The following is a 13,486-nucleotide window of genomic DNA, read 5'->3' as shown; positions in this document are numbered from 1 at the left end:
ATGCTGGCAATTAGAAAAGCAGGTAAGGTTTAGCATATCAACACCAAAAACTACACACTCATCATTTTGAGCCATGTCCCTCTGCACAGAAATGGTAGGCAAAACAAACCAAATCACATGGCATTGAGTCACCAAAAGAACAAAAAAAAAAGGGTCATAGTCATATTTCTACTTTCATATAGCTAATAATTTACTCTCAGCACTCACTAATTTACCTTGTACTAAAAGAAAAAGAGGTTTCCACTTAAGAACAAAAAAAAAGAAACATGAAAAAGACAATGAACCCAAAAGAGCAGATTCACTTGAGTCCATTTCCAGGGGTTGAAATAGCAAGATCAGGCCAAGAAAAGCAATCCCCACCAACAAACCCAGTTTCTCCACTTTCGAACTGCCATGTGTTTCCCATCCCATTTGCAGCCGACACATTGCCACCAACAGCAGCAGCTCCATCTCCCATTCCTGAAAAAGGCCACATTCCTCTTCCAAGCCCAAATCCAACATCCTCTAGTCCTGGACCAATACCAAGCCCAAACCCACCAAGAGCCAGAAAACCGGGTCCCTGAGTATTCAACAATGAAGTAAAACTTCCACAAATGTTACCACCCCCGTTGCCCTTAGACTCTCCACCAATACCGAAGGTTCCCTGATTGGCGGAGAGTGGCAACAAAACCGGGGTGGCCGGTAATGGGAAATTATTATGACTAGTAGTGGTGGTAGCAGCATTGGTGGCAGAAATGGCGGTGGCATGAGTGTTGGTGCGTGAACGCTTAGCATTTTTCCTGGTGCCACCGCCAACAGGGATGTCCCTGAGGGTGCCACCATGAGTCCAGTAACGGCGACAAGACTTACAAAAATGGCGAGGCTGAGAAAAGTTGTAGTTGTTGTAGTAGCAAAACTTAGTGTTGGTGGAGTCACAGCGTGGACAAGGTAGCTGCTCTTGTTCTGGTGGTGGGGCTCCCGAGTTAAGGGCCTTGGTTAAACGCCTGTTTTGATCTCCGGAATCAGATGGCATTTTCAGGCGAAAGAAAGTGGCTTAGCTATACAGTATCTTCTTCAAGTCTTTGATTTTGTTCTTGTTGGCTGAGAAAGTTTGTGTTTTTTATCCGGTAGGTAGTTTCGGATTTGCTTGTTGTGGGGGGAGACTGAAGGGGGGGTTTTATGGGGAGAGAGAATGAGAAGGAGAGGAAGAGAATCTGTTAGACAGTGAAACATGTTCTGAAGGTTATATGAGCAGAGAGAGAAGAAGAGAGCAGGCTTTACAGTGTTCTGTTAGGCACGACATTTTGATCAGTCGGCTACAGAATGGGCTCTATCGAGAGTCGGCTCTATCAGCTAGGAATACGGCTTGGTGTAGTTAACTGTTAACTTCTTCTTTTTGGAATTTTCTTTAGCTTTTGGCCTTTTAGGTTTATGCAAAAAATAAAAATAAAAAAGAATCAATAATCATCAGATGGATAAGCAGTCAAAAAGGGTCCCATTTGGTGTAGTATTTTGGTTTCCGTAATGATTGTTCCACTTGGGAAGTAATCAGTAATGGAAAAATGCCCAAGTTCAAAGAACACTGCTACTTCTAATTCTGTTGGCAGAACTAAATACATAATTTAATTGCTACATTTGCACTGTAAGTACAGTCAAGGTAGCTCCAATATTCCATTAATGAAAATCACAAAGATATCTATCAGGATTGTAAGGAGATTTCTTTGTGTATTCTCTTTCGTTTTTTGGGACAACAAAACCAAGCTTGGCAATTATTAGTTGAGGCAATATTAAGGGTGCACGGTATAAATAGGGTTCTATCTCTAGGTAACAACAATTTTTCTCCCCTATGCTAGAAAAATCAAACTCTGAGGGGACATTCCAGCAGCCGAAGAAAACTACGCCTCAGAAACTTAATCAATACTGTCTTTTTCAAAATGACTTTTCCAATTGGAATATCCAACTTAAAACTCCAAAACTCCATTGCTTTGGGTGTGAAATGTGCCATTGCCATCATCCTAATGAATAGACTGAACTGAAAGGGGGCTAGACAAGCATGCTAAAGGGTGCAGCCACCCACAGCAGTGCCAATTCCCAACAGTGTCTGGCTAAACATCGAGAGCCAAAAGAATTTGAAACAAAAATACCAAAAAAAAAAGAGAAACAGACCGTGAGTCGTAGGAGTAGATATATAGCGTGAAAGAAGAGGATAGAGATTGAGAGGGATTGATGGAGGTGGGACAGTACAGACAGAATCATGATTGTCGGGCAGCGTGGGGTGCAATTATTGGGTCTTCCCTCTGATTTCGGACGCGTCATGTCCGCATCAGATTCCTCCTCCGTACCCTCCTTCCAATCCCTTACCGGATTTCTCGCTCTACTGTTTTCATTTCTTCATTACCAAACAAAACTGTTCCCTCTTCCGGGCGCACAGCTTTGCCCCCTTTCACATGTTCACCGTTGATTTCCTTCTGTTTCTAGCCCCAGCAGGAATCAAGGGCTGCCATTTTCTGGAAGAGATGCCCTTCGACCTTTTGTCTCTCTTCAGTGGTCAAGTGAACAATGTCCTAGGTTATGAACCTGGTGAATGGTGATTGATAGGCTTCTCCCTGTATATTAGCTACAAGAACAGTCCTCTCCAACATCTGGAAGCGAAGAAAGAAGGGAAAAAAAAAAAAACAGGAAATGAATATCGCATCCATCATTCTTTAATGGGATTTTTATATACCATGATCTCTATTGAAAAATCCATTTAAACTTTGTTTGGATTGTTTACTTGTTTGCTTCATCCCGTATCCAACTCTCATATCCTAACAAACATTCTTCCTAAATACGAATGAAATATTAACAGTAACTAATTTCAAGATAATCCAAGAGTTTTAATTTAGTACTCAATGCTCATTTTAGTATAAGTCAATCTTATGTTCAATTGTTTAATACTTCGTTTTCTGACAATCTGTTGATATAAATTTTATATTAAAATGTTATACATATCAATCAATTTTTTTTTTTGAAAAGTTGGGTTTCATTCATTTCATGATAAATTATGTCAACATAATCAGAAGGAGATGAAGTAGTTCTTGTATAATGCAAACGCAACGTCATGGCTCGTGCTCTTTTTGTCTGCTTGGAAATCAAATAAGTCAATATTTAACGCATACCTAACCAGTAACCAACCCCACCTTGTGCGAGCCAACTACAAAATTTGAAGTTCATATGTCCAGGCTAAATGTGCAAAACAACAAAGATAAGGCCTTAGACATATGAAAATATATGAACCCGCAGGGAGTCGGTCGTCAAACAGTACACCCGGGAACTTATCAACCGTATGAACCCAAAAGGAAAGGGTAAAGGGGGTGGGGTCAAGAAGCAGCAGACCAACAGTGGCAGCGGTCAGTCAAGGACCGGTGCTGTCGGTGAATGTGGGGTTGGGGAGAGGTTGGGGTTTTGGAGGGGTCTTAGAGCAGTGGGCATGCGCGGGGCTCAGTAGCCATCTTAGTGTCTCCGGCACAACATCATGTGTCGCTGTCAAAGTAACAAAAAATATCCTCAGCCTCCCCATCTCCCTTCTCTCACCTGTTGTTTATTCGGTCGCCCATAATAACTGACATTTCCTTCCATTTGCTTCTTCACTTCCCTCCTCCTTGTTCCAACTCTCACCTTGTTCTTTTTGGCTTTTTCTTTGAGTTCAGGATTCCTTCCGCACCAGGCACTTAATTCATTATATCCTTTTGTCTGTTTTGCCTCTGCTAATGTAGATCAGTCAAGAGCTCTAAACCCTTCAAAACCGAAAATCATCAACATCCTCTTAACATATTGTTATGTATAAAATTAGATTAAATTGTATGACACGAAATCTTAATACATTTTAGATATTAATTTTGTTATTAAAATAAGATTTCATTCTTTTACTGTACATGTCGAACCCATAGGTCGTCATTAATAATTTTATAAATATATAGAAGGAATTACTTTGGTAATCTTTTCTTAGGTTTTTTTTTTTTTTTGTCTTAAGTGATCATGATTGTACAATATTTCGATATATTTTCTCAATTTTTTTACATGCCAAGCTAAGGATTGCGAGATTTTTTGCATCATAAATCTGTGTCATAGCATACAAGATAAGGAGGTTTTGCATAACTTTTTGGCATTGTCATATGCACCACAGAATTTGTTTTGACTATGATGATTACAATGTAATAATTGATAGCAACTAAAATGGAACAACATGCGAAAGGCCTTCACTCATGACAACCATCTCACTCGTGTAACTGGTTTCCAAAGCAAATCATTTTCAGGATTCCTTTTCTATCTTTCTTTCTTTTTTTTTTTTACTAATTTCTCACCCATGGGGTGGAATTTTTTTTTTATGGTTAAAAAAAACCATGTGTGTATATATTTAAGAAGTACATTATTAATGGTCTAATTCTTGAAAAGCATTTGAACAATTTTAAAAAATTAAATAAATTTTAGTTTTTTATTATGTTCAATTATTTTTTTATATTTTTATTTTTGATCAAATAAATTTTTATAATTAATGATTGATTAATTACCATTAATTAAAATACTACTTATTATTTTATATTGATACGACATTGACGTAGAAGATAAAATATAACATGATCTTATTATCATGCCAATATCATATGATATAAAATGATGAGTAATATTTTGATTAATAACAATTAATCAATTATTAGTTATAAAAGTTTGTTTAACTCAAAATAAAAATATAGAGATTCGATTGAAGGTAATAAAAGAATAAATTATTTTAAAAATTTTCTTAAATAGTTGATGAATTTTTATAAGTATTATTTAAAATTAATTAATTAAATAAAATAAATAATTGTATATGTGATAAAGGACATCCTGCGTCTATAAATATTTAGGAGACTAAATTAATGCTTTTGTCAAATTATTTTATTTCAAGATTCAATTTTAACCTATTTTAACTATTTATTTAGGAAACATGACTAACTTCCTCGTGCAATTAGGATGACAGAGGCAAAAGAACAGTTACGGGTGGAAGAAGAAGACAAGCCACAACAAAGATGAGAATGGAATGCCGGGGAGGGAAGTCAAGGAAGATTTGGTTTCTATGCTGTTTAGGAAAGTTTAAAAGCGGTCGGTCGGCAGATAATTGGTTCACTTTGTATGGACGACAGCTGGATGGATTTTCCAAATTTCAATCCATATTAATTCGATTAACAGAGGGCACAGCACAGCAATCAAGCCAGCTACTTTGTTTCTTTGCCTATAGGCAACAAGTCATTGCACTCATTCAAGAAGGTAGGTACACAGTTTTCTGCAGGCTTGGGTCATTTTGTGGATGAGTTTCTTGTTGGAAAAGCCGATCATCCACCCTCAACTGTAACTACCACTTGCATGACACAAAGGAAAAAAATTAGTGGAATCATTTTCACATTTATTGAAGCTTGAAAGTTTCTCCAATGTCTCAAAGGTGCTCCAAACATGGAAGTAGATACAAAAGACAATGAAGAGAGGAAGAAAAGTAGGAAACCATAAAAGGAAACGAAAGGAAGTTCTTGAAAAACCAATAAAAGCTACAAAAGAGACTTGTGGTCGTGAAATATTAGCAAAGCAAACAATGGAAACAATAACAATTCTCTTGGCGTAACAAGCAATCTGGTTTGGGTACTTTTCAAAGAGGAAAAGATTGAAAATAGTCATGAAAGATGGAAGGAAAACCAGTACAGCTAAAGATTACGAAGCTCTTTAAGATTCACTGGGGAAATATATTTTGTGCTTCCGTAAAGAAGTTGCCTGGCGATTATGAGATTGGCAGCCTCGCTTGGGTGGTAAGGATCCCAGAAAACATGCTTGTCACGATCCTTGCACATAGTGGATGTTGGTCCACAGGGAATTATACCTGCAAATTGGCCTCCATTCCCACAACAGGCTTTGCTTGCTGTTATAAAACCTACATAAAGCACACATTTCTTAGATATATATTTGGGTAATACAGGCATATCAGCATATACAATTCTATAATTTCAAAAGTTCTGAGTTCGAACTTTGAGATGAGTGGAATGATAGAGTTCTATTTCTTTTGTAATTTAATACCGTATATATAAAAGACATATATTTATATATAAATTAAAAGACTAGAAATATCGATTAATTAGTACCATATTTCTCATAATTTGTGATGAGTTCCATCACCAGGTCATACACATTGGCTACAACAAATGTAGCTCCAGGGAGCTTTCCGTTCAGTTCAGTCAGCAAATTCTGTAATCGGCTATTGTACTGCTTCGCTAGCTTATTTGCCAAATCAACACATTCGTTTTCATTCAGCTGATTGATCGTTTTCTGATAGGGTATGCAGCCTATGGGACCAACATTTCCTATGACAAACTTCCGAGCATCTAGCTGGTAAAGTCTCTGCCACCATAAACACAACATATTAATTGGTAGTTAATAATCAACAAATTTAACCAGTGGAATTGCATCGGTTATTAAGCATGTGTGATTGGATTTGCATACTGTTAATTGGTCCCTTAAGTGATTGATCATGTCATCAATGAAACCATCAGGGGTCTCGGAAATCCTTGCTCCTATGGAGAGAACTGGCAGAAGATAATTGTTCAGAAAATCATTTGCTCCAATTGTGATTGAGAAGATGGAACTCTTCCTTATATAATCTTTGGCCTTGGATGGACCCAACAATTTATCAAACTGCTTTCTCGTAGTATTGTAGAAGTCGATTTGGATATCCAATCCTAGCCTATTAACCTGCAAAATAGATTAAATTTATAATTCCATAAATCATTTGTGTGGAAATGAATTAGAGTTAGAAGGTGTAAAAATATAGAGAGAAAACTAACAAATATTCTTCCAGTTGCATTCATAATCCCTCCTCCTCCTGATGCATAATTCACACCATAGAGTATAGCTTTTCCTGTAGAATTTGGAGACAGAAATGGAACTGCATAGTTTGGTACCCCCAATTCTTCCCCTGTTAGCATAGAAACAAAAGAGTTTAGTCTATTCATAAATATGTAAGTACATCATTTCATTTACATAATATCAAAAATTAATCAAACTTAAATCAATAAAACGAAGAGTATATCTACTTGTCAACTTGATTATATATTATCGATTTACGATATACTCGTTAGAACATAAATACATATTGAATCACAAAGAGAGAGAAGAGATTACCAACAATGTCACCTATTGTTCTCCCGTTGGTGTAGCGGCCAGTAGGTTGTCCACCGGAAGCTTTGAAATCAATCCCATTTGGTGGAATATTTGCCTTAGACAAGGTGGGTAAATAGTTATTATTACCAGCATCCACGAGAGAATCACCAAAGACGAAAGAAGCTCCAAGATCCGCAGCGTTGCCGAAGTAGCTCAAACTCACGATGCACAAAAGAACCAAGGCAAGACTCCAAGAATATTTCACCCTGGCCGCCATGGCTCCTATTACTCCACAATCAAAGCTGATACAAACTAAGCTTTTAAGTCCCAAGCACCGTAGAGGCAAATAGGTGAGCATATAAACTACTTTCCTGTTAGCTGGGAGGAGCAAAGAGAATCAATCCGACTTGATAAAACTTGCAAGACTTGAGTTTATATGGAGTTGCATTTGGTTTGACCCCTTTTTGTAAAGGGGTGGACCGTTTGATGCATGGTAGTTGATCAACATCCTGTAAATTTCTCAACGTTTTATGAACTTTTAGGCCTTTCTTTAGGCATACGTAAGGTGGCAGCCGAGATTATATATTATATGGTCACATACAAAGTCTTGATTTAATTTCATTTTTTTTTCTTTTCTTTGTTGGTATTATTGGAATCAGCAGGCTGAATTGAGAATGTTCTGGTGGAGCCTTGGTGACGTTTGGTAACTCAGAAAATTTGAGATTACTCAACTTGAAGTAAGTCTGTAATTTTCAGTCAAAACTGATGTGCCATGGGTGGATTATATGATCAGCAAACCATTTTAAATAATTGAGAATTCCAGAAACATCGAAATGAAAATGGGACAATGCTCCAATTTCTGCTTTATGTCCCAATTTTTCGTGAGTCTTAAAGCCTAGTTGCTTTTATTTTAGTTTGATTTTGAGGGTCCAAAAGCCCAATAAGCACAAGATAAAGCCCAAATCTCCCACAAGAAAAGGTTCAAGTCAGGCCCGACCCGCTTTTGAAATGGGCTTAATTCCACCCAACTGGGTGGTGCAGTTGAAACTAATTTTTTAGTAAAAACAGTACAGTATTTATGTTTTTTTTTTAAACTGGTAGCATCCAACTGGCCAGCTCACTTTCCCTTTTCCCTCTCCCACTTCCCATAATGGGCTCAAAACTCGACCGTTGAGACACGGAAACGAGGGAACAGAGACCTTGAAAAGACACCCAAGGAAGAAAGAGAGGAGCAGAGAACAATGCCGGCAGTGAGAATGAAAACCCAAACCGTAGAAACCTCACCAAACAACTCTGATCATCATCTTCAAACCAACAATGAGAACAAAACCCGAACCCCAAAAATCTCACTTTATGAACAGTCAAGAGAAGAAAGGATCAAAGAGAACCTTGAAAGAATGCAACAGCTTGGTCTTAAAGACCGATCCAACTCCCTCCTCAACTCCAACTCTCATCTCTCCTCAAGGCGTGGGCGTCCCCGTAGCGGCAGTAAGCCGCCAGTTACCCCACTACGCTCTTCCTTGTTGCCATCTGGCCCCCTCCGCCGCTCCTCCAGGTGATTTTATTGTTGCCCTTGTTTTGCAATTTTTTTTATTGTTTAGTTTTAATCCTTATTTCACCTAAGTAGAACAAGAAACTAAAAAAGTCCCAAGAAGAATCGAAAGCAACGAATTTGGAGTTTTTTCCATTGGGGTTTAAAGGCTGTATTGAAGTACTAAAGCTTTTATTTTTATTTATTCATGTTTTTAAGGAATTGAGAAAGAGAAAAGAAGAAACTTGTACTTTTGGATAATACTGCAAGTTCAAAACTAGTTAATGTTTTTGTTTCTTTTTTTGGGGTTGTTTAGGTTGCAAAATACTACTCCAGTGTCCTATTCAGAAGTGGTTTTGGCAAAAAAAGATGAACTTTTGGAGGATGTGGATCTGAAGCTAAAGGAATCAGAGGTGTATACGGAAGAGCATGAGAAACTTTTGGGTAACACTGAGAGGATCTGGACACTTTTTGTGGATGGATGTGGAAGTGATGGAAGACGGATTTATGATCCTGTCAAGGGAAAGACTTGCCATCAATGCCGGTCTGGGAGTCTTCCCTATCCCATCTGCATTTTATCTGTATATGGAAAACTATAACATTAGTATATGAATGTATAACAGTGTGAACTTTTAATTGAAGTATGATATAATTGCACAAGATAATTCAATTATACAATTCTTAGCTACCAACATTAGTAGTTTTAGTTTCTAGCTCCATAAATATCCTAATACTTTAAAAGGGGTCTATTAGATTAGAGGAAAGAAATTTTAGGTTTTTTAGCTTTTTCACCTTTATTTTACTTGTTTAATGAATGTTCTTTCTGAGAACTTGAAAGATTAAAGAAAATCCCCCTTTCAACTGCTTTTGCATTTTCAACGTAAGGGCTACATATTGTGTTGATCTGAATAATGTCTTGGCTACCGACATTAGTAGTAGTAGTTTCTAGCTCATTGAGTATCCCAAAACTTTAAAAGGGGTCTGTTAGATTAGAGGAAAGAAATTTTAGTTTTTTTAGAGGAAAGAAATAATGTCTTGACTGCCAACATTAGTAGTTTTAGTTTCTAGCTCATAATTATACAATTCTTGGCTACCAACATTAGTAGTTTTGGTTTTTAGCTCATAAATATCCTAAAACTTTAAAAGGGGTCTGTTAGATTAGAGGAAAGAAATTTTAAGTTATTTTAGTTTCTTCACCATCATCTTACTTGTATAATGAATGTTTCCTTTTTGAGAACTTGAAAGTTTTAAGGAAATCTTCACTTCAACTGCTTTTGCATTTTCAACATAAGGGCTACATAATTGTGTTGATCTGAATAATGTCTTTGTCACCACTTGGGGTTGTGGTGAGAGGCAGGATGCCTTGCTTGATTGTCCTCTAATCTGAGAACATGGACAGCTGGTGGAAGCAGTGATATGTTGATTGGAATGGTGTCTTCAGGTTTATTTTGGCTGTAGTATTACCAGCGAGCTTTCATTCATTTGCGAACAATGGTGATATAAGAAATATAGTGTAACAAACACTTCCAGGTTAACTTGCTGTACATTTTACAATAACCTTTCTGTATATTACTGTTCCTTTTTTAATGTTAGAAGCATTTGAATTGTGATAGGCTTCTAATGGTTAAAGCATCCTTTACCTTTTTCCCCCTCTCTTCCACATTGCTTACCACCCAGCTATATGTCGTTTGATAATATTCTTTTATTCATATTATTTATTATGACTTTAAGCAGTTAAATTGATTTCACTTAGTGACAAGATGAAGATGCCATGTTGCAGGCAGAAAACTCTTGGTCATCGTACTCATTGTAGCAAATGTGGCATGGTCCAAGGACAGTTCTGTGGAGATTGTTTATATATGAGGTGCAAATTTTTTCTAAAGTTACATACATGTCTTCCTTAACCTCTGTGCTTCCCCTTGTCCTGCAGTATCAGTAATTTTTTTAATTTTAATACATAAATTGTGCATTCTAACAACTAAAGCAATCAGGAAACCTGTTATAGCCATAGTTTTATATTTCCTTAGAATTCAAGCACATAATTTTGTTTCTACATGCTCTTCTTATTTTGTAATTCATGCCACTTTCCCTGGTTGATTCCAAACTGTTAGTTCAAGTAGTTCCTTTTTGTCCTTTCTTCTTGTTATGGCTGCTTATTCAGTTCAGAAGGTGCAGATGTCTGTAATGATTGAGACCATCCAAGTATTCTAGCCAGTCCGAAATTATTGAGACTATCCAAGTATTCTAGCCAGTTTGGCTAAAGATGTTCTAACCCTAAATATTACACCTCAAATTGTTGTAATGTTTTATCTATTAAAAGTTACAATAAGGTACATGATAAGCATAGGATGACCTCATCATCTCTTCTCTCAAAAATCCTCTGAGTATCATCCTGCTCATGCCACCTAAATTTAGCTAGTGGGGACATGTTATCTACTGTTATGCTTGATATGGAGGCCTTCAGAACCTTCCTCTCCATTTTTCCATGCGGATGTCACTAAATATTTTGATGTTTCAAGCTTTCAGCTAGAATATTATCTTCCAGGTGTTTCAAAATTTTTAGTTCTAATTATTTATTGCATTCTATAGGTGTTTTTGTTGTTAATTTTCAATCTAAACCATGCAGATACGGAGAGCATGTGCTTGAAGCAATAGAGAATCCAAATTGGGTTTGCCCTGTGTGTCGTGGAATTTGCAACTGTAGTTTGTGCCGGCAAGCGAAAGGGTGGGCCCCTACTGGCTCTCTTTATAGGAAGGTAAGTCTACCAATAGTGTGTGTTCTTGCTCAGACTGTTTTGGGAAGGTGAAGTTAGATCTAAGCTACTTTGTCCACTTTCCAGATATCACAAATGGGCTTCAAGTCAGTTGCACATTATCTCATTCAAACCCGACGTGTGCAAACCAATAATGAAAAGAATCCAGATACTATTGATCAGGTTTCTGCTAAGAGGTCGCTGTCCTTTCCAGCTCTAGAACTGCCATCAAAAGGATCTTCTGATGTCAACAATAATCAGCCTGAAATATCAAATCCTCAATCTGGAGAGGATGGCTTGAACTGTGAGAAAAAAGACAACAATGCGTACCCAGAACCAAATCCAACTATTATTCATCAAAATTCTGCAAGGAAACCATTGCTCTTCTCAAATTCTGAAGCAGAGTTTGAAGAAGGGAAATCTACAGAGATCAACCTTAATGCCCATGGGCAGCTGGGATCTTCAGATTTAGATTCTGGAAAAAAGAGAGATGATGGGTTCAAATGTGAACATGAGAAGGAATTGCATTTCCCAGACAAAGAACCTAACAGTAGCCCTGTAACATTAGAGCGTTACGTGAGACCTGGAACGAATCATGCATTTAGCGTTGAACCTAGCCCTGACAATGCTGCGGAAAGGCATGGAAAAGATAACAGCTGCAATGATGATGGGACAATGGGGGTGAATGACAAAGTTTTGGATGTTAAAGAGACTGCAAACCATGTAGTCTCAGAAAAGAAACAAGTCAAAGAGAGGGAACATGTTGATAACGACAATAAAGGTGAAGGCTATATCGCATCAGAGAGTAGTCCAAAGCTTAAGAAGAGGCCTGCATCTGCTATGGGACATAGCCCAGACAGTATTGCTGAAAGGATGAAGCAAAGGCGTCGACAAGGCAAAGATCATGACGAGCAGGTGTTAGCAGGGGCAAATGAGAGTGTATCGGATGCTAAGCAGGTTGCTGAAAACACTTCATCAGGGAAGGAATCTGAGGCCAATCTAAAGCGTACTTCTTCTGGGACTAATGTAGACTGTATAGCCAGAAGATTAAGGCCGCGAAAGAAATTACTTTGAAGGAGCAGCTTCCTCATCAGTACTTTTGTCAACTAGGATTGAGTTCATAATGCTTTTATTGACAGTGGAAGTAGCCTCAATATTTTGTATAGGGCTTAGGTCTAGAAGCAAAATTAGTTGAAGAAGCAGTTCTTCATTCTTCCTCCTAGTTAAAGTGTGCTTTGCAACATTTATGGGTCCTGCCAAAGTCCCATTTTGTGGTCTAATCTTTATGAAGTTAGTTTGAGACGTAATTACCGCTATTATATCTTTAATGAACAGTAGCTTGAACATGTTGGTGCTTATATGTAGCTGTGCTTATTTCTATTGACATAGCTTGTTATATTCTTGGACTGCCCTATTTTTCATATGAAGTTTCAGATTTATGATCTTAAAATCTGTGTCGTGGATTTTTATGATATTGTCTAGTACGCAACTTTGTCGCTACATACAACGCCCCCGCACTATTTCAACTTTCAAGTACCGAAGGGAAATAAAACTTTTCTTGGTACGAAGACTGAAATTTTCTGGAGGTCGCCATTTGGCATAATGGCATGGCATGTAGGAATGAAGATAAAGGAAGATATCGTTCAGACTTCAGACTGCAATCCGGCTGGACTTAAGTATCTGTCGGAAAAAAAAGGCAGCCCAAGACCAGACATTAAAGCATGTTCCGGCCCAGTCAGATTGGGTTAAAAGACCTGTTTTAATTTTCCCAAGACACGTTTATCGATGATCATGCTAACTAGATTTTGTTTTGAGGAGGTTGAGGATCATTAATTTGCCTATATTTAAACATCAACATCTCATTAATTCTGGGAATACTGACTGCAATGTGCTTTAAATGTCAAAACCAAGACCTACAACAAATGATCAGAGAGGGTGGCATACTTCAATGAGATGAAATTGAAATAGCTTAAGTCAATTTTCTCAGTTGCATGTTCCACCAAAGTTAAGGCCTTTGCAACAGAACTTGGCAAAAGAACGGAGACAGAGAAAAGAAGAAAAG

At 37.5% G+C, this 13,486-nt stretch overlaps 3 protein-coding genes across 3 annotated transcripts; 1 reads left to right on the top strand and 2 right to left on the bottom strand.

Moving 5' to 3' along the window:
* On the bottom strand, positions 5-1,201 carry LOC18611048 (dof zinc finger protein DOF3.4). The gene has a single exon (XM_007047065.2). The coding sequence runs from the start codon at positions 1,010-1,012 to the stop codon at positions 299-301; it is 714 nt and encodes a 237-aa protein (XP_007047127.1). The 5' UTR covers positions 1,013-1,201; the 3' UTR covers positions 5-298.
* On the bottom strand, positions 5,380-7,648 carry LOC18611047 (GDSL esterase/lipase At2g23540). The gene is made up of 5 exons (XM_007047062.2): positions 7,162-7,648; positions 6,825-6,955; positions 6,484-6,732; positions 6,126-6,381; positions 5,380-5,917 (listed from the first exon to the last, which is right to left on the bottom strand). Exons 1-5 carry the CDS (start codon positions 7,496-7,498, stop codon positions 5,694-5,696), a joined length of 1,197 nt encoding a protein of 398 aa, XP_007047124.2. The 5' UTR covers positions 7,499-7,648; the 3' UTR covers positions 5,380-5,693.
* LOC18611046 lies at positions 8,259-12,824 on the top strand. Its single transcript, XM_007047061.2, has 5 exons — positions 8,259-8,695; positions 8,988-9,215; positions 10,452-10,535; positions 11,298-11,427; positions 11,512-12,824. The coding sequence occupies exons 1-5, from the start codon at positions 8,382-8,384 to the stop codon at positions 12,496-12,498; spliced, it is 1,743 nt and encodes a 580-aa protein (XP_007047123.2). The 5' UTR covers positions 8,259-8,381; the 3' UTR covers positions 12,499-12,824.

The sequence above is a fragment of the Theobroma cacao genome, chromosome 1, assembly GCF_000208745.1.
Source record: "Theobroma cacao cultivar B97-61/B2 chromosome 1, Criollo_cocoa_genome_V2, whole genome shotgun sequence".
Taxonomy (NCBI): Eukaryota; Viridiplantae; Streptophyta; class Magnoliopsida; order Malvales; family Malvaceae; genus Theobroma; species Theobroma cacao.
This window is presented reverse-complemented; position numbering and strand designations above follow the sequence as displayed.